The sequence below is a fragment of the Urocitellus parryii genome, chromosome 11, assembly GCF_045843805.1.
Source record: "Urocitellus parryii isolate mUroPar1 chromosome 11, mUroPar1.hap1, whole genome shotgun sequence".
Classification (NCBI taxonomy): domain Eukaryota; kingdom Metazoa; phylum Chordata; class Mammalia; order Rodentia; family Sciuridae; genus Urocitellus; species Urocitellus parryii.
The window spans coordinates 27075678-27097765 of NC_135541.1; the positions used below are offsets into that span (position 1 = coordinate 27075678).

The 22088-nt window shown below is 36.3% G+C and overlaps 1 protein-coding gene across 1 annotated transcript in view; it reads left to right on the forward strand.

Annotated features, from left to right (window-relative positions):
- The first annotated feature begins 18271 nt into the window (after nt 1–18271).
- Nucleotides 18272–22088, forward strand: part of Ccdc30 (coiled-coil domain containing 30) — a 110075-nt gene continuing 106258 nt past the window's right edge. The window contains exons 1-2 of the mRNA XM_077791136.1: nt 18272–18308; nt 19596–19746. Of these exons, the coding sequence (XP_077647262.1) occupies nt 18300–18308; nt 19596–19746 (160 nt within the window). The 5' untranslated portion in view covers nt 18272–18299. The remainder of the gene's footprint in view (nt 18309–19595; nt 19747–22088) is intronic.

Consider the following 22088-nt stretch of genomic DNA (forward strand, 5'->3'; position numbering starts at 1 on the left):
TCTTTGACACTCATTTTACCATTTTGTTCTTTTCACCTGGAAAAGTTTAGAGACTTAAAAATACCACAGGATGCATTTCTTTGAGATACTTAATGAACATTTATTCAGGATCTGCTTTGGAGAGAATACTATTTCCATACACTTTGTTAGGTGGGCAATTTTAGGTACAGTTTAGATGTCAGACCATTTATAATTCAAAGAACAGATTTATGTAAAGATCTGCTTTATTAGAATCTTCAAATTTCTCAACCATGAGGTCTCAATAAATTCACTGGAATATTGTTCATTATGGGATGTCATAACACTATTCTAGGCAGAGGGACCTGAATATCTACAGTATGGGAATATAAGCAGCATGATGGGGCCTATACATACATGACATGGAAGGCTAAAGTCAAGAGTAGCAGAATATAAGGCTAGAAAGGCAGGCAGGAACCAGATTGTGGAGTATCTCTAGTGTCATCCTAAGGGCCTTGGACTCTCATTGCTATGAGAATGCTAACCAGCAAGTGATTTGCATTCAGAAGGATCAGTCTGAAAGCTTGGAGAACACAGATTGGATGGGGTCCAGCCTGGCAGCAGGCCATAATAGTTAAGAATGCTGCTACACTCAACTAAGCAAATAGGAAAGCCTAAACTAAGGCAACAGCCATGGAGATAAAAAAAATGATAAAAGAGGTAGAATCTATCGCCACTGACTATGTGTGAGTAGGATGAATAAGGAGGGGTCAAGGATGACTCCTAGACTTCATCACTAAATTGATGGTGATTTTAAATATGGAATACAAAAGGAAAAAGGGGGAAATGAGCAGGTTCTTCAAACTGAGTTATTCAATTGAATATGCACTAATTTAAAATGGTAAACTCATATTATATTGCCCTCTTTGCCTCTATCCTGTTTTCTGAAACTTGAATCTCTGTAAATCCTATCTTTTTAAAGGTTAGGCTTTAAAGACCATATTTGTACACTTCCAACCCATTCCAACTATAACTAGCTGAATGAGAAATATACATGGAGAAGAGAGCACAATTCATTGGGTGAGAAACAAAAATAATTTCTCTTTCAAAAATTGAAAAACAAGGGCTAGGGTTATAGCTCAGTGGTAGAGCACCTGCCTAGCATGTGTGAGGCATTGGTTTGGATTCTCAGCACCACATATAAATAAATAAAGGGCAATCAGCAACCAAAAATATATTTAAAATTGAATTATGAGATACAAACATAAAATGTCTTAATCTGAAAAGTTTCACAGGCTTGGGACTTAAATGACTATTTTCAGTCTTGCTAATGAGCAAACAGAGAAAGTTCATCCATGATGAGAAGCAAGAGAAGCAGATGAACTCACAGGAAACCCTAGAGACAAAAGACCTTGTGGGTATCTTAATGACTGCCCACTTTCTATATCTGTTTTCTGTGTAGCCTTGTTGTTACCTGCAATATGTCCTTGTATCTTATGCTTTCATTGTCTCTCTTATAGTAGTCAGGATTGGCTGGCTGTGAGGGACAGAAAGGGCAAACTAATATTGGCTTTAAAGAGAAAGAAAGTTACTTTTCTTCTGTGAAGGTCAAGAAGAAAGTAGGCCATAACTGCTAGGGCAGCATCTTGAAACTGTCAGAGACCTAGGTTTCTTCTCTTGTGGTGTTACATCATCCATGATGTGTGGCTTGCACTTCATAGCATCACGATGTCTGTTCAAGCTTCAACCATCTGGTCTGAATTTCAGTAAGTACAAAGTAGGAAGGAGCAAGGAAGAACATCCTGGTCCTTTAAGGACACTTCTTGGAAGCAGGCCAGAATTTCCTTTACATTCCATCGTTCAGAATTTGGTCCTCTGGCTATAGCGAGCCATAAGGAAAGCAGCCTGTGATCCATGAAAAACTAAAATGTCTCATTTCTGTGATGAAAGGGAAGAATAAATATTAAAGGAAAACTGGCAGTCTCAGCCACACTCGTATCTGTTCCAAGTTCAATAGGTTTTTGTTTCTTGCTACTTTTCTAGATTAATCTGAAGCATAACAGAGATGGATTATTATTTGATCCTTCCAAAAACTCAATGAGATAGGCATTAGTATTATATCAGTTTTGTAGGTGGATAAATAAAAATTTTAAAATGTCAAATGACCTAAGCCACATAACTACAAAGTGATGGAGCCAGGACTTGAACCAATATGCGTCAGCCTCCTGAACATGAACTGTTACCATGGGAGAGAGAAGGGCATTTGAAAGGCCTATGGAAGAGAAGGAGCCCAGGAATAACACTGAGAAGGAAAGGTTAGAGAAGTAAGATCAAAACAGGAGAACAGAATGTCACAGAACAGAAAGGAAAACATTTAGGGAAAAAGTAGACAGGTATGGCAGAAAGATCATATCCAATTGGATATGAAACAGAAACCTATCCAATTGGATGTGGCATTTTGAGTTCTTTGTTGACTGGTAGTTTTCAGCACAGTGGTAAAAGCAGTAGCCAAATTATCCCAAAGAAGACAATAGCTAGAGAGGGACATGGTGGGACCAAAGGAGGATTATTTTCTATATCTTTAATTTTCTTTATTTGTGTTTGATGCTGAGAATCAAACCCAGGGCCTTGCACATGCTAAAGACACATTCTATACCCTCAGACCTGTATCTTTATTTTCAATGTCAGAAACATCTTGAGCTGAGGGAAGATCACCAGAGAGGGAGGTAATGGGCATACAGAAAAGAAAATGTTTCTCTGAAGAAGCAATACAGGATGGGACCTAGGCCACAGATTAAGGGATTACCCTTGGTTGGGAGGATGTAAGCTTTCCCACTGACAAGGGAAAGAGGTCAGGATTGTCTAAAGACAAAGGTTAGTATTGGTGGTAGGGGAAGAATCTGTCAGAGGTTTATGATGACCTTAATTTTACTAATACTGGGGGAGACAAGGTCACCTACCAAAGGAGGGGAGTGGCAATATTTCCAGTAGAAGCTGGCATCACATAGTGTGACCTAGTGGTTCAGAACTTGGCTCAGGCTGGAGGACATGAATTTTTAGTACCTCTGGTCTTCCTGTTTTTGTTTGATTTTTCTCTACCAGTTCTCAGAAACCTAAAATAAGTAGAGAAGAGTGAAATTATTGAACTTTTCAAGGGCTAGGATTTAAGACGGGTGGGATAAGAGGCAAGATAATTGGGGATACTGGTGAAAGATTGAAATGATCAACAGTTGGGTCCAAGCTTGTGGGGAAACAAATAAGCAGTTTTGGTACTTTGAAAAAGGATGTAATGGATCCGAAACTGGAGGTCACACTGTCATTGTGGAATAAATATAGTTTAAGAGAGCAAGTGATTCATACCCATAAGGAATTTATAGAAATTAATAAGTGCTGGCAATGATGTGGAGAAATTGGGACCCTTCTGCATTGCTGGTGGGAATATAAAATGATGTAGCTGCTGTGGAAGATTATCAATAGTTCCTCAAAAGGTTAAACAGAATTATATATCCAGCTATTCTATTCCTAGGAATGTATCCCAAGCAATTGAAAACAGGTACTCAAACAAATGTGTGCCAGTGCATAGTCAAAAGGTGGATAAAGAAAATGTGGTTTATACATACAATGGACTATCACTCAGCCTTAAAAAGGAAGGAAATTTTAACATAAGCCATGACACAGATGAACCTTGAAGAACATTATTCTGAGATAAATGAGCCAACCCAGAAGAACAAATAGTATAGATTCCACTTGCAGGAAATCCTTTGAGACAGAAATAATAGATAGAGACAGAAGGTAGAATGGTGGTCATCAGGGGCTGGGGAAGAAGAGAATGGAAAGTTATTATATAGTAGATACAAAGTTTCTGTTTTAGATGACTTAAACGTTTTGAAAAATGGATAGTGGTAATGGTTGGAGAATACAAATGCATTTAATATCATTGAAATGTATGCTTAAAATAACTAACATGGTAATTCTCCAGTTATTTATATTTTAATACATTTTTTTAAAAAGAGTGAGGTAAGATAGGGAGCATAGAAGATGGTGGTCAGAATTGGACATTGGAGATTAGGATTACTAGGTTTCAACACTGGTTCAATGTTAGCCAGCTGGATGGGTGGTTAAGTAGAATGGAGATTAAAGTTCACTGGCTTTGGGGGTGTGGCCAAGTGGAAGAGCTTAGATGAGCTGCACACTTGGAAATCTTCACTGTCCTCCTGACCAGCAAGTCCTGTCTTCCTATATCTCAGCCTAACATCCACTACTCCCAGAAGACAAGCATCAAAAGGCATTTTTAGTATCTCCCATCTGTTTTTCCTTTGACCTTTCTTCAACCCAGACTCTCCCGCTTACCCAGACAACATGAGGATGATGCTGTTCTGTTGGATAAGCAACCTGCAGCATTTATTTTCTAATACTCATAATCTTACTTCTCAGTTTATCACAAGTGATTCCAGCATTGATGTATTTGCTTCCTGTCTTTGTGTGTCTGGTTTTCACATGGTCATAATAATACTTTTTCATTCTGCTTTCTATCTTATCATTCTAGCATAAGCAGTTTTCTATATTGCCAAATAATGTTCATAAGATGCTGTATATTCCTAGTATATTGGGCTCTCTATTATTCAGGACTAAAACCACAAATAACTGCATGATTCTCAAGGACCTAGTGGGAGGAGATGAGTGAGGACCAGATGGATGGTGGAGGGTTGGAGAAACACAAGATTTATAGTTGCAAGTCATGGGGAGGACACTTGGGGACACAAGGAATCAGACTTGAGTTCTTTTTTTCCCAGTATGAGCTTCAGACTCATAATTGCCGTTGTAAATATTGTCCACAAAAACTGTTGATGTAAAAAATGGTAAGACGCTGGAAAATTTAGCAAATCAAAGAAGAAAAATAATAATAATATCATTTTGCTTTTAAAAGGCAAAACCAAATGCAATTATGTAGACTGTTTGCAATACAGAAACAATTATGTACATCACTCCAATTGGGTCAAGTTAACTTAAAAGTTGTATTTAATTACAGCAATAACTCCAATTCATAAATAAGATTTTAATAACACAAATACCATTTCATCAATCATCAGATATTTATCTTTAACCCACTGTCATGGTCCAAGCTATGATTACTTTCAAGCTAAAAAATTAAAGAAAGTATTGATGACAGGCTGAGATCAAGAAGTTTTGGGAGGTAGGAGTGAGCTGGTTAGCACGCATGAGGCCCTGGTTTCAGTCCAACATCTTCCCTCAAAAAAATGTTTTAGAGAGCTGAATTATATAGAAGAAAACATAAATTATAATACATATTCTATAAATAAAATAATTTATAGAATTAGAGCACTTTCTAGCTTCTAGAGGATTCCTTTGATTTCCAGATGTTCAATAAGTGGAACAAAGACTTCTTTGGACTTGATTTGGCCAAACTGAACCTTTTTATGTTATTAAATTGCAAACTTCAGAACTTGATAGACAAAAAAGCATTTAATTTTTTTCACTGTATACAATTTGCTTTGTATATGTCAGGTCATCATTCATTACTTACTTTAGAAGAAATTATACAGCTGTTTGAAGCTTTAATTTTTTTGATTTAATTTTTTTGTATTATATTTCATTTAAGTGCTTACTATAACTGGGTAACAATAATAGATCAAAATATACTTTGTAAAGAGTCTAACTCTAGGCATTTAATTATCAGATTTCTCACATCTTTGGTCACATGTATGAGAGAGTGTGTGTGTGTATTCTGTGTTGCATGTGATAATCATGCTTATCTCTTCCATCAAGGGAAAAGTTCAGTTAGAAGACATCCTCCACCATCTTGGCAAAGAAGGATTCAGCCCCCTTGCTGTGACAGAGGAACCCTTTAATATTTTTTTAATATTTATTTTTTAGTTTTAGGTGAACACAATATTTTTATTTTATTTTTATGTGGTGCTGAGAATCGAACCCAGTGCCTCACGCATGCTAGGTGAGCACCCTACCACTTGAGCCACATCCCCAGCCGTAGTGATTTTATTCTAGTGAGGATAGGCTGAGGACTGCTGCCAGAAAGTAAAAGAGCTTACATGAAGGTCACAGAAGAAAAAAAAAAAGAATAAAAACTAATAGTACATAGTTTTAAAATACCTATGTTTTTTTTTCAGTGATTTTCATTAAATTGGCACATTAAAAACTAATATTTGAATATGACTGTATAGTTTACAAAGCACTAATATATACTTTCCCCCTGTGTAACACAGCAACAGTCTGTACTGGTTTCTAGGACTCATGTACAGAATATTGGCCAAGGGTGACTTGTTGAACATCCAGACAGGCATGATCCAGGTGGCTTTCATTCTCTTGGTGAAGTCATCTTTGTGTCAAGAGCTGATCCTCTATTTGACTCTTCCTTGAAGGTTTAGAAACCTGAATAGTCAGCATGCTATGGGTGGATCTGCTGCCTAAAGATGGACGTGTATTAGCCAAACTCATAAAGATGTTTATAGAAAAACAGACACCTACTGATTCATCAGCAATAAGGAATATAATTGCCAGAAGAACCATGTACATATTTGTGATGACACATGCATTCTCTTTCAGGCATATTATGTGGGAAGATAGATTTTAATCAGATGATTACTTGCTAAACAAATGATTCTAAATATTTATAGCACTAAGATAGCCAGATTACTACAGTAGAGCTACCTATACCTGACCTTATGCCTGCACCTCTTATATCCTAGGACCAGAGCACCTTGCACTTAGAAGGGTAGATAGTGTCATATTTTTTTGCTATTATTACTCTTTTTTTAAAAAAATTTAAGTTTTAGATGAACACAACATCTTTCTTTAAGTTTATTTTTATGTAGTGCTCAGGATAGAACCCAGTGTCTTACACATGCTAGGCAAGTGCTCTACCACTGAACCACAACCCCAGCCCTATTATTACTCTTTTTGATGTTTCCAATACTGTTCAACCTACTTCCTGTCATATTAGTTTTTTAAATGAACCAATACATGCTCTCAGTTTACCTGGGAACCGCAGCACTGCTGTTTCCACAAAAACAAAACAGGTAACTTCTCAATTTTTAAGTTTAGTTCTTAAAGGGAAATCCCATTTCCAAATTCTTAAAGAATGTAACTCCTTAGAACCAAAAAACAGCATAGCATAATGGAGCATGAACATTCACATTAGGCAGATGAGGGTGAAAATTTGCCTTTAGTGTCTGTCCCTCCATGTAACTGTGAACAAGTGACTCAAATTCTTTGGACTCAAAATTCCTTGTCTGCAATAGAGAGATGATAATGGCTTCTTTAAAGAGATTTTGAAATTTACACAAATGATTGGTGTAAAACATTTCACACAAATGCTTGACACCTAGCAAGAATTTGATAAATTAGCCAGGCATGATGGCACACACCTGTAATCCCAGTGGCTTGGGAGACTGAGGCAGGAGGATTGCACTTTCAAAGCCAGCCTCTGCAACTTAGCAAAGTCCTAAGCAACTCAGAGATACCCTGTCTCCAAATAAAATATTAAAAAGGGCTGGGGATGTGGCTTAGTGGTTAAGGGCTCCTGGGCTCAATCCACAGTACAAAAAAAAAAAAAAGAATTATTATGATTAGAAATGGGTATTATTGTTCCACCTATTTTATTTATTTTAAAAATACACAACAACAGTGGAATGCATTACAATCCTTATTAAACATAGAACACAATTTTTGGTAAATTGTATCTCTGTATATGAAGTATGTTCACTCCAATTTATGCCATTATACATGTTGTTCTACCTGTTTTAAAAAGGAGGGAACTGAAACTAACAGGAAGTTGGACTGCAGTTCCTGTGTTCCTTCTATTATACCATTCAGGGTTTTGCACATATTTTGAGGGGATGCAATTCAGTTATTTTGGTAGTCTACTTCTAATCAATTTGACATAGTAAGAGCTCAGGGCCTGCTTTGGGCCCACCTGAATGTGAATTTTAGCCCTTTCCCTTATTACTCATGTGACAAGCATCCCTTAGGCTAAGTAAGCCTGCTTTCTCACCTGTAAAGTGGGAAGATAAAAGTCCCATATGGTTGTGGTAACAAATACATGATGTCCTTAATGCAGTACCTGGAGCACTGTATTAATCATCAATTTTAACACAGTAGTAAAACATAACTGTTGTGTAGATTTTTTTCTATTCATGGGTATCATGACCACATTACCTAAACCACAGATAAGGAGACTTGATTTGAAAAAGAGAGGTGGTGACTAACTCAGGAATTTGTAGTTATGTATGATGATATCTACTGGGAAACATAGTGATAACATAAAACAGCTGAAGGGAATGGAGGGAAAGAGACCACTCCACTTAAGGAAAGCTGAGTTTTCTGATTCAGATTATAGTCATGACAGCATGGTGGTCTCCCAATGGCTCTTCCAATTACTGAACCTTTAATATGGGTGAAAATATGGCTCAATGTTGTGGCACGAGCCTGCCATCCCAGCTCCTCCTGAGGCTGAGGCAGGAGCATTGCAAGTTCAAGGCCCATCTGGATAATTAGTGAGATCACTTCAAAATTTAAAAAAAATAATAAAAAATAAAAAGAGTTAGAGATTAGCTCACTGATAGAGGACTTGCCTTTTATTTTTTTAAAAAAAATTTTAGACATTGATTATGTCTTTATTAATTTATTTATATGTAGTGCTGAGAATCGAACTCAGTGTCTCACACATACTAGGCAAGTGCTCTACCACTGAGCCACAATCCCAGCCCAAGCGCTTGTCTTTTATATGTGAAGTACTGTGTTCAATCCTACTACAGGAGAGAAAGAAAGCTGTGGACTAAGAGTAATTAATTTTATTGTGTTGTTTTCCTTTTAGGTGGAATATTGCACAAACCATGTTTGTAACTTTCATGGTTTTGAAAAGGAAAATGAACAACTTAGACACGAATTTAAAGAGCTCCAACTCAAACAGTAATTTTCCCTTCTGTGAAAATGTAAATTTTTATCTTTGCTGAATTCTAAACATTAGTATGTGACAATTATAGAAAATTTGGAAGATGTATAAAAGTAGAAGGAAGAGAAAGATTATATCTTCCTCTCCAAGAAAAGTACTTCTAATGTTTTAGGTATATTTTTAGCTTGTCATTTTTAAAGTATATATTCTTAAATAGTCTGAAATGTATGTGTGAGTGCAGAGTGGTAATTACTGTCAGTGTCTATTATAGCACTTACCACACTGTACCATAATTACCTCATTTTACTTGTTCCTGTGTTCCCCATTGCGCCTACCTTATAAAGTACCTACTATAGGGAAGGCAAGACTTTACCTCTTCAGAGTTTTGTTGTTGTTGTTATTGTTGTCTCGCCCACCTCCCACGCAGGTGATGGAAATGAGGTTCCCCTTGGTGGAATGGGCTGGCTGAGAAATAAGAGCTCAGAAAAATAGAACAACAACAAAAACAAAACAAAACAAAACAAAAAACAGGACACAAAGTAGTTTCAAAAGCAAGGTCAGGACAGGCTAGCTGATCAGACAGATTGAGTTTCTATATTCTGGCAAAATGGAGCCCATGTCTGCTTTATTTATATGAGGGCGGGCATCAAGGGCAAGGGTAAGGTTTCAAGGGCAGAGTCTTGCTTGGTGGTCTCTTACAGTCAGCAGGTTGATTGACATCTTGGCAGGTCACACCCATTTAAGATGCTGTGTGGGATCTCTGGCAGAACTTGAGGGGGAAGTTCACCTACATCAGGGGATCAGTCCGTGTGGGGGTGCCATGGGAGGTTCCCAGTGCCAGACTTATGCCCACATTAGGCTACTATGCACAACATAGTCCATACACAGTCCACAGAAGGCTTGAGACATTGTTGTTTATTTGTTTGTTTTTGCTGGTCCTGAAAATTAAATTTACTTAAGACTGGTGAATAGGCAAAAAGCATATAGACTTATGTTATATAAGTTTTAAGTGACACAGGAGCCTTCATGAAGAAAATGAAGACCCAAAGAAGCAGTTGAAGTCACTCACTCACATGTTGGCTTGGACAAAGAATAAAAAGTTGTTAAAAAAAAAAAAAGCAACTAAACACATAGAGCTTTAAAGAGTTAGTTTAGCAAGATCTTTAGAAAATTCTCTCAGTCTCAACTTCCCCTTCTTGATGATAAGAATATTACTTTCCCACTAGGCATGGTGGAGTTCACCTGTAGTTCCCCCTACTTGGGAGGCTGAGGCAGGAGGATAACAAGTTCATGGCCTGAGGAACTTAGCAAAACCTTGTCTCACAATGAAAAATAAGAAGGCTGGGGATGTAGCTCTGTGATAAAGCACCCCACCGGGTTCAGTCCCCAGTACAAAAAAAAAAAAAAATTACTTTCCTTCTAGTATATGGAGGCCAGCTTTTATATGGAAATTTGATCTTCTGCTTTTAAGAGACAGAAGGAAGGTCAGAATGATCTTGTACTTGTACAAGTGCCTTTAACTTAATAATCAATATACCAGAGTAGTATTAGCATATTAAGGACTGAGTAAAACCAGTAGGACTCAGAGTCATGTCAAGCATAATGATATGGTCCTTCTTAGCATATTAAGTACTACAAAGCTGCAAGAAAAATACAAATAGGGTAAGGCTTGTTGACACATACCTGTAATCCTAACAAATTGGGATCCTGAGGCAGGAGGATAGCAAGTTTGAGGTCAACCTGAGCAAATTTCGAGACCCTCAGCAACTTAGTGAGGCCCTGTCTGAAAATTAAAAACAACAACAACAACAAAAAAAAACCACTGGGGATGTGGCACAGTGGTAAAGTGCCCTAGGGCACCAAAAAAAGAAATAAAAATACAGACAGGACTTCTTTACAATAGCTTATTTTTACTCAACTCCACAAATTAGATATTTTGAGTTATTTTTATTATATATATTCTATGATTATATACAGACATTTATTATTTTCTTTGCTCAGCATTTTCCCTTGCATTTCAAATATTCCATTTGGGATCATTTTCCTTTGAGAACTTCCTTTTACAAGGATCTGTTGATAGAAAAGTTTTTCTTTCTTTTAAATCTCTGGTGCAGAGAAAGTTGAATTAGTCATAGAATACATTTCATGTGTGCTAGACTCTCTTTCTTTCTTTCTTTTTTTCTTGCTTTCCATGGATAGATTGCATTTTATTCTGCTGATTTAAAAGTTTGCATTCTATTTTTATTCATGTCACGATTGCATTTTAAGAGTTTTCTTTAATTTCTTCTGGTATTTTTAGTTACTCTCAGTAGGAGATTAGTTCTAGGTCTCTAATCTGCCATATTATAAAATATAAAGATACCATATGTCCTGCTGCCAGCATATGATTTTGCAACATAAACTAGCTTTTGAGGGATTGATAAATAGGGAAATGACATCATTATAACATGGAAGTTTATATGTCATTTTTCTCAGCATGTTAATTTTTTGGGCTGCCAGCAAGCTTTGGAGTTTGTACAGTCACATGTTACTTAATGATAGGATGTATCCTGAGAAATGTGATGTTAAGAGATAACTAAAACAGCTATAATGTCAGAGGGCAATATAATTTTATGAGACAACTGTCATATATGTGGTCCATCATTAACAGAAGTATCATCATGCAGCACGTGATTCTGAGTTCTACTTATTTTATTCAGACTTTTAGCTGCTGTGACTTCAAGACTTGATCAGAACAACAGTAGAGGAGGAAGTTTATTTGAAGTTTATTTCAGAAGTTTTAGTCCATAGAAGGCTGGCTCTATTCCTTGGGGCTCAAGGTGAGGGAGAACATTATGGTGGAAGAGTGTGGCAGAGGGAAGCAGCTCACATGATGATAAGAAAGCAGAGAGAGAGAGAGAGAGAGAGAGAGAGAGAGAGAGAGAGAGAGAGAAAGAGACTCTACTCACTAGATACAAACATATACCCCCCCAAAGCCACGCCCTCAGTGTTATCTTCTCCAGTTACAACTCAGTTAATCTCATCAGGGGATTAATTCACTGATAAGGTTAAGGCTTTCACCACCTAATCATTTTTTCTCTGAACTTTCTTGTATTGTCTCACATGTGAGCTTTGGGGGGATATTTTACATCCAAACCATAACATTCTGCCCCTGGCCCCCAAAAGCTCACACTAATTTGACAATGCAAACATACATTTAGTCCATTCCCAAGAGTCCTCATAGTCTCAACAGTTCCAAGATTGCTCAAAGTTCAAGTCCAAAGTCTTTTCTGAGGCTTAAGGCAATCTCACATTGTGAGTTCCTATAATATTAAAATCAATTATAAACATTTCCGGTTACAAGAATAGGGGCATAGAAAAAGTGATGGGACCAAAGCAAGACTGAAATCCAGTTGGGCAAATAGGTCCTGTAGTTCTGTGTCTGGCCTCTAGAGTATATAGCTTGATGTCCTTTCCCAAGAGCTTGTGTAGATTCGCCTCTGTAGCCTTGTTGGTTGCAGCCCAAGTGGCCTTCCTGTTGGCTTGTCTCTGCTCAATTCCTGCAGCTTTCCTAGGACGATGTCATATGTCATATGCAGCTTCAGCCTCCTCCTCACATCTCCACACTTTGCCCTCTCAGGGGCTGCCCGCAGGGACTCCAACCCAGTTGCACTTTGCCTGGCCTCCCCTTCCTTTGAAATTTTGGTGGAAGTCTCCATGACCCCCCTAATCCAGCATCCTGCATTCCTGCAGAAACAGCACTATGTGGCTGACACCAAGGTCTGCCACCATTTCAAACAGTAGCCAAGACTCCAGGGACCCTGACTGCAACAGCCTCTGAGTGTCTGGATGGCTGAGCACCTTGAAAAAACTGACTAGGCCTCCTTGTGTAAGAAGGGTGCCCCACTGGTCTCAAGAGAATTTTCACTTTTACTCTCCTGAGTCTGAGGTGGGTATCGTCTTGCCAGCTCCTGAGATGCCCTTAAGCCACCTTTCTCCATGTCTCTGGGCAAAGTCTTTAGCATTTCTTTAGTGGCAGTAATGTCTTTAACAAAACTGCAACTTCCTTAGTCTCAGTTTTACTCCCAACTTTCAAGTCCAAGCTTTTAAAAATCTTTCTGCTCTGCTTTCTGCTCCTGATTATTAAAGTAAATTTGCCTAAAGGCCACCAGCAATATCTGGGCCACCACCTGAATGCTATGCTGCCTAGACGGTTTTCCTGGCACATTAAGAAGTCCATCGCTTTTAAAACCAGCTTCACAGAAAGTCTCAGGACGGGCATCAGGCAGACAACTTCTCAGCCAGAAAATAACAGGAATGGCCTCTAGTCTACATTCCAATAGAGTCCTCCTCTGAATCCTCTTGAGTCCTGTCTTCAGAGTCCATGGTCCTATTGGAATTCTGGTCTTCTGAGCTCCCTCCAGAATTGGCCATTAAGCTCCATTTACAACAATCTAAAGCATTTCCAGCCTGTACTACTAAGCATCTCAAAATTCTTTCCACCAATTCCAAAAAGCTCCAAAAAATTCTGAACCACAAGGTCAGGTTAGTCACAGCAACAATCCTACTTCTCGATACCATTTCTGTTTTAGTGACTTTTTCACTGCTGTGACTTAAGGACCTTACCAGAACCTGACCTCTGCCTGACCTGTAGAGGAGGAAAAAACGGCTCATCTAATGATGAGGAAGCAGAGAGAGACTCCACTCACTAGATACAAATATATACCCCAAAGCCATGACCCCAATACCACACCTGCTCCATTTATCACTCAATTAATCCTATCAGGGGTTTTAATTCGCTGATTGGGTTAAGGCTCTCATAACTCAATCATTTCTCCATTGAACTTTCTTGTATTGTCTTATATGTGAGCTTTTGGAGGACACCTCATATCCAAAACATAACACTGCTTTTCTCATATTCTTCTTTGGGGCTCAGTTTGGCCACGTTCTGCTTTGGAAATGCTTATGGCACAGATATCCCCAATCTTTGTGCATTTTGCCTTTGTTTCCATAACTCTACGATTTCAACTCCTTTTTTAGCCCACCTTTACATCAAGCCTAATTAAAAAAAAAAATGAAGTCCTATATTTGCTACAATACCGCTTTATTTTTTTAGGAATTTGACATGTATCTTTAAGTGTACCAGTATAATTATATAATTATTGTCAATTTTTTTATATTGTACTAGTTATATAATGGCAAAGAATTTGAAGGATTTAACGCAATCTTTTTTTTTCAATAAGCCCTATTATTATTAATGATCAGTTTTGCAAAATACAAGTTATTTTTTTTTAGAAACACAGTATTCTGTCACAGCACAAATGCCTAATCAAAGGATATATTTTGAAAGTAGAGCTCACACAATTTATTAGTGGATTTTTTTGTTGTTGTTGGGCTGAAAAAAAGTAGAGAAGTCACTGTTGACCCAAAGCTTTTTTGGCCTGAGCAATTAGAATATTGGAGTTTCTAACTGCTCAAATGCAGGAGGAATATATGGCAGGTGCAGCTTGGGGTAGACAGTAACGTGTTTACTTTGGGACATGTAAATTTTGGGGTGTATCTTAGACATCCAGGCAAAAATGTTGAGTGGGCAATTGTGTACAGGTCTAGAATGTAATGCAAACTACATTGTAAATATGGAAGGCATTAGCAGAAAGCTCATAGTTAAAGCTTTGGGACTACAGGAAACAACCCAGAGAATAAATGTGGAGAGAGAAAAGAGAGTCAGGACTGGGTTCTGGGACATTCTAATAGTTCGATATTGGAAAGATGAGAAATCTGCAAAGGAGTCTTAGAAGAAGCGTCAGGCATGCTAGAAGGAAAACCAGCAGAATGTGGCATCCCAAAGGGGAAATGATGAAAGTCTTTTTTAACATAAGGATATGAACAACTGGGTCAAATTCCAAGTATGAGGACTGGTAATTGCTCATTGTATTTGGCCACATAGAGGTCATTATGACCTTCACAAGAGTTATTTACATGGAGTGGTAGATATAAAAACCAGATTGGAGTGAATTCAGGAAAGAGCAGGAGAGGAATGATTTATCCTTTCTTGAAGGGCATGATTTATTCTTTATTGAAGTTTGCTGTAAAGGAGAATGAAGAAATGGGAAGAAGCTGGAGGAGGGCAAGAGCTTGAAGGAAGGAGTTTTTTGTTTGCTTTTTAGATTGGGTGATATTACAGCATATCTCTAAGATTAGAATGCTCAATTGGGAAGAAAGTTTGTTAAGGCAATAGACAGAAGTCAGCTGCAAGTGTTCCCCGCAACACCTGAATATTGATATCACCAAGAATTTTGGCAGGATTAGTTGCATGACTTTGGACAAGTTATTTGGCTTCTTGGTGCCTCAGTCTTCATATCTTAAATAGAAATAATAATAGTTTTCACTTGGTAGATTGCAGAAGGAATTGAAATAAATGTATCTCAATCTCACGTTTAGTATAATATATAATCACATAATAAATGCTCAATAAAACAATAAAGATATGGGTTAAACTCAAATTTCCATCCTTAACAATATTTTCAGAAAAGGATATACTTTTACTTTATTAAATTAAAAAAACTAAAAAGCTGCGCAGTAATGAGAATATCTACTGCTTTTGAAAACATTTTCCCACTATTTTTTTGTTACTGTTTCTGAAAGTTTGCAAACAACCTGAAAGATTGAGAGAAGAATGATAATATCAATATAGTTTATTTTTCAAATTAATTTAAAATTTTTAATTAAGAGCTCTCTCTGCATCTTCTAACAACAGTTATTTACCTGCATTTCTTTTGTGTTTATTTTTGAGGTGCTGGTGATAGAACCCAGAGCCTTGTTTCTTTCCCTTTCTTTCTTTCTTTCTTTCTTTCTTTCTTTCTTTCTTTCTTTCCTTCCTTCCTTCCTTCCTTCCTTCCTTCCTTCTTTTCTTTTCTTTCTTTTCTTTCTTTCTTTCTTTCCTTCCTTCCTTCCTTCCTTCTTTTCTTTTCTTTTCTTTCTTTCTTTCTTTCTTTCTTTCTTTCTTTCTTTCTTTCTTTCTTTCTTTCTTTCTTTCTTTTTTCTTTGTAGTTGTAGATGGATGGAATGCCTTTATTTATTTTTATGTGGTATTAATAATTGAACCCAGTGCCTCACTCATGCTAGGCAAGCACTCTGCCACTGAATTACAGCCTCAGCCCATGTTCCTGCATTTCTTTTAACACTTTGGTTTCTGTTATTTCTTCTCAACAGAAACCCAAAGAAAAGAAGTTGAAGAAATGTTGTCTCAAGAAGATTTGACTAAAATAGCTCCAAGAAGCTCCTGTGGACAAATTTCATATTCACTGGTAGAAAGAAGAACACTCTTAAAGAAATTGCAACTTGTGAACTCCAAGCCAGAGTCTCAAAGACATATGAATGGTAACCTGCAGAAAGAATTTCCCCAGGTAGTCCAAAATTAACTAAATAACGGAATAAGGCAAAGGCCAGTTTTAAATGTGTTTCATTCACTAAAATATTAGGAAGCCAGTTTAATCATGCTTAAGAACACAGGCTTTAAATTTGGAGGGACTTCCTCTGCCATTTGTTGATAATATGATGTAGAATGAGTTAACTGCTATGAGCCTCAATTTCCTCATCTATAAAATTTGAGATCAACTCAACTACTCCACAGGATGATCATGAGAATGAAGTGACTTAATATATGCAAATATTTCATACTTATATATGTAATACTCCATACTTATTAATTAGCATTATTGTTATTTGTTGAGGACTTAACTTGCGCCAGGCTTTGTGCTAGTGGGTATAGAAACTGTCAAATTAGACATGATCTGGACTTGTGAGGAACTTAAAAACTAATGGAGGAAAGATATAAGCCAGTGGTTATAGTTCAAAGTGGGTAGTTCTGTGCTAAGGGAAGCCAGAGAAAGCTAGAAAAACTCAGGGGAGAGGCTAAGTCAGAGAGGATGGGCAGAGTGACCAGAAAAGGCTTCCAGAGGTGAGGTTGCATATTGTTTTGAAAGCTGATTAGGTGTAAGCTAAGCAAAGAAGTTAGGAAGACATTCTTGGCAAAGGAAATAGCGTGGCGTGGTTAATACATGTTGGTTCATGCTGAGAAATGTGGCTGGAGCTATTTTCAGGAATTGCATCATAGTTAAGGAGATATTTGCTGAAGGCTTTTTAAAAGGATACTTTTATTAGGTTAAGAAAGTTTCTTTAATTCCTAGTTTACTAAGAATTATGAAACAATGTTGAATTTTATAAAAAAATTTTCTAGGTTGATTAAGATAATGAAATGAGGGCTGGGGATGTGGCTCAAGCGGTAGCGCGCTCGCCTGGCATGCGTGCGTGCATGCGACCCGGGTTCGATCCTCAGCACCACATACCAACAAAGATGTTGTGTCCGCAGAGAACTAAAAAATAAATAAATAAATTCTCTCTCTCTCTCTCTCTCTCTCTCTCTCTCTCTCTCCTCTCTCACTCTCTCTTTAAAAAAAAAAAGATAATGAAATGATATAGGCCTTTTAATGTGTTAATGTGATTTATTTTCCAATATTAAAATGACCTTGCATACCTGGGACAAATCCATCTTGTTCATGCTATTCTTTCTAAAAATTATTAGACTAGGTTTGATAAAACCTTGAATAAGATTTTTGCATCTGTGTTTATAAATAAGATTGCCCTGTGATTTTTCAATTAAAGCTTGTAACATGTACAAGTCCTAATTTGGGCACAAGCTTTCATTTCTCTTAGACATATACCTGGAAGTAGAATGGCAAAGTTGTAGGACAGGTTTGTATGTTTAACTTTTTGTTTTTGTGGAGTTTAAATATCAAGCCCTGTGTTAATCAACCTTTTTTTCTATTGTCTCTCCAATCAAACTTTTTAGATAATTATTTTCTAGTCTCTCTCCCATGAAATTTTAATACTAAAGGACTTACTATTTCATATATGTATACTTAAAAGAGTAAGAGATTTCATTGCCCCTTCAAGAACCAATATTGCCTCATTGAGAATGCATGGTCTAGTCTCACAAAAGGATTAGATTGAGTTCTTTCTTTTTCTAGTATAAATAGATTATTAGCTGGGCATGGTGGTGCTCACACCTGTAATCCCAGTCTTCTCAGACTCTGAAGTCTGAGGCTGTAGGATTGGGAGTTCAAACCCAGCCTCAGCAATTTAGCAAGTCTCTAAACAATTCTGCAAGTCCCTGCCTCTAATAAAGTATGAAAAAAAGGTTTGCAGATGTGGCTCAGTTGTTAAGCACCCCTGGGTTCAATCTCTGGTACCAAAAAAAAAAAAACATTCATTATCTTTTTTGGATATAAGTGACATTTTTATTCATGAAGACTAATTCATAAGTTTCATTTATTTATTAATTTTTGTTAAGGAGAAATTTGAACAAATCCACCAGCCTCTGCAAAGAGAACATCAGAAACACCAAGAATGTGGACAACAGTTTAAAAAATATATGAGTGAGGTAAAACAAAAAATTACAACCCTTTACATTTTACTTTACATTTTATTTGATTTGACCTAATAAAAGCTAATCCAAATCAACTTTTACCTGAATTTGTTTGACTATATTAATATGTATAGATTCAGACTGTAAAATATGATCAAGTTGTACATAAAAGTATTATAAACGCACCACAAAATTGGGAAATTAAAAATTAATCAACTACTTAACATAGTAGCTGATTTTTATTGACTGTATTAAAGTTTAAATAATCATTGTGTGTTATATCCTTTAAGAAATCACTTTGGGGGTTGGGAATGTGGCTCAGTATAGAGCCCTTGCCTAGCACTTGCAAAGCCCTAGGTTTGATTCCCAGCCCTGAAAAATTTTTTTACATTAAATATATCATGACAGAATCTATACAGTAATATGAAAAATCTTCTAACATCAACTTATACATAGATTGGTATTAAACTTTATTTAAAAAGTATGTCAATATCTTGGCATGACAAGGCACACCTGTAATCCCAGAAACTCAATGGCTGAGACAGGAGAAACATAAGTCCAAAACCAGCCTCAGCAACTTGGTGAGACCCTATCTCAAAATAAAAAAATAAAAAGGACTGTGAATGTAGCTCAGTGGTAAAGCCCCTGGGTTCAATGCCCTGTACCAAAAATATTTTTTTAAATATTTGAATAAAAAATACTGCCAATAAATACACTAATAAGCTCAATGTAGTTTTGATATATTGATGGCATTTTCATTGGTTTTTGTCTCTTAGAGAAATTTGTATGATTATTATATTTATATGATCATTCTTTTTCAAGGATCAAAAGTAAAATATAATTGAGACTGAATTTCTAAGCTTTAAAAATCTTTGAAAATAATTGCAGAAGGGGAGCTCTGGTATTAAACTTTGAGCCTTGTTAAGTATTTGAACACTTTGAAAGTAAATGAAATACTTACTGTGAAAACATTTTATAAACTGTATTTAATGTACCATAAAATTGAGAAATGTCATCTCTCTTTTTTGAATGATATTCACTTTTATATTTAAATTATTCTTTTTTATAATCATATAAAAACATAATATCTTAGGTAGATTCTATTGAACCATATAAAATTGCATGTTTACAAGTAAAAAACCGTCAAATATCACCATTTTATTTGATTTGACCTAATAAAAGAACTATACCTCAATGAAATACTGTTTCTACTTTTCTTTATTGGCTTTTAAACATTATAGAAAATAGCCAAGTGTCATAAGAATACACTTTCTTTAATTACTAACAGTAGTTTTATTTCAGTCTCATGAAGACCTGCATGAAGATAAAACATCACAAAATTGCCTAGAGAAAGGCACGGAACAAGTAACCCAGAGGTTGGAGATGGCTCAGGAAGAGATCCAAAGGCTCACTGATAAACTACAATTGAAGGAGAAGGAAGAAGGTAAATTAGGTAAGTTGAGATTTCAGACCACCATGGTTGGCCATGTTTTAATTGTAGTGATCTAGGAGGAACACAGGTACACTGAGGAAAATATATTTTAAGGTGAACATATGAAAATCTGATAAACAGCTTCATTTTTAAAAATGTCTAGAAATTTTCAGTGAAGCACAAACATAACATTTGATCTACACAACTCATAAGCATACATCACTCACCATGAGAAATTTCCAGCATCCCAGACATCCCTTTCATCTTCTTTTCTCATGCAAAATGACCACTATCTGAACTATGAACACTATTTCTGAGGTTTGACTACATGCAGTATGCATTCTTTAGTTTGCATATCTTGCCCAATCTTGTGTTTATGAGATTCATTCATGTTGTTAACAAGTAGCAGTTTGTTCACTCTTGCTGTTTTTATATTTCATTAATAAATATATTATAGTTTATCTATTATGCTCTTGATGGATGACAGATTTGTGTTGTTTTCCATTTTAATCTATCATATATTCTCCTGCTATAAACACTTTAGTATACATCTTTTGGTGTACTTATCTACATCTTTCTAACATAGAAATATAAGAATAGAACGACTGTATCAAACATTATGGGTATATTCTGCTTTAGTCTTCCAAAGTTCAGTCACACATCACTTAACAATGGGGACTCATTCTGAGAAATGTGTCATTAGGTGACTTCCTTGTTGTGTGACCATCATAGAGTGTGCTTATAAAAACTAAGATGTCTACATCTTAGTAGATGTAGCATAATCTTATGGGACCACCATTGTATATGAGGTGTACTGTCAACCAAACCATCATTTTGTAACAAATGACTATATTTGTACTACAGTTGTAAGCTCTCCTCAGTAATATATGAGATTTTTTTTCCTTCCACATTCATTGACAATACTTGTTACTGGATGTGGTGGTACATGCCTATAAGTCCAGCAGCCTGGGAGGATGAGACAGGAAGATTACAAGTTCAAGGCCAACCTTAGCAATTTAGCAAGGCTCTAAGCAACTTAGTGAGACCTTGTCTCAGAAAACAAAAAGGGCTTGGAATGTCGTGCAGTAGTAAAGTTTCACTGGGTTAAATCCCCAGTACCAAAAAACTGTTGTTTGAGTCTTATTAACTTTACTTCTTTATACTGAGTATGTACTGGTATTCCATTGTGGATTTACTATGAATTTCTCTGATGGCTAATAAAGTTGAAAACCCTCTCATATGTTTGTTGCTGTGGCTCATTTGGATATATGGTTTGGGGGGTTCCTGCTCAAGTCTCTTGTATATTTTTCTATTATGTTGTATCATTGTTTTATTAATTTGTAGGAGGCCTTTATTCTGAATCTGAGCCTATTGTTTGTTATAAATGTTGTTTTATTTTGTTTTGTTTTTCCACACAGGAATGCTAATATTTATCAAGTCATGTTTATCAGAATTATTCCTTATGCCCTCAGGGCTTTCATGTGTAAAGCTTTTTCATCATTGCAAGATTATTCAAACTGTCTACCCCACTTGTAATTTGTTTCTTAGTACTTTCAATATTTCATTGTTTATATGTAAATCTTTACTTTGTCTAGAATTTGTGTTAATATGAAATTTAAATTTTTAAATTATTTCCTCTATGTATTTGTAATTTGTGATTAAAGAAATTAGATACTTTTTTTCAAATGCAATATGTAGGTTACTATATAATCATAAGCACTGAAAAATGCCAAATGTATAGAACAATAATGATTATGCCAATTGATTGATTAAAGACAAATGACAGAAGGGTATAAATGCATTTTTTTCAGTACTGGGAATTTAACCCAGGGGTGTTTTACCATTGAGCTACATCCTCATTCCTTTTTATTTTGAGATAGGGTATCACTACATTGCTAAAGCTGGCCTCAAACTTGCAATCCTCCTGCCTCAGCCTCCCATGTCCCTGGGATTACAGGTGTGCCACAACCCCCTGGTAGGAATGTGTTTTTAAAAGTGGGCATAAACAACTTTTCAGAATAATGAAAATCTCTTCTATATTTTGGGTTGTTGGGCACGCAGCTACATATCTTCGTCACAATTCTTCAAACAGTACACTTAAAAAAAAAGTGATTTTTACTATATTCGAATTATACCTTAGTAAACCCAATTTTGAAGAAAAATAAATAAAAAGCGAATTGGCCATGAGAGTATGATAAGAGGCGATCTTCACTATTTGATAATGTAGAGAAAGAAAAATCATGACATCCAGCACTCTTAGTTATATTTGGATACAAAAAAACCCAATCACATGGCAACCTATTCCATCCGTAGTTGCTTGGTATGGTAGATCCTAACTAGCAACTGAAAGCTATCTCCATGGT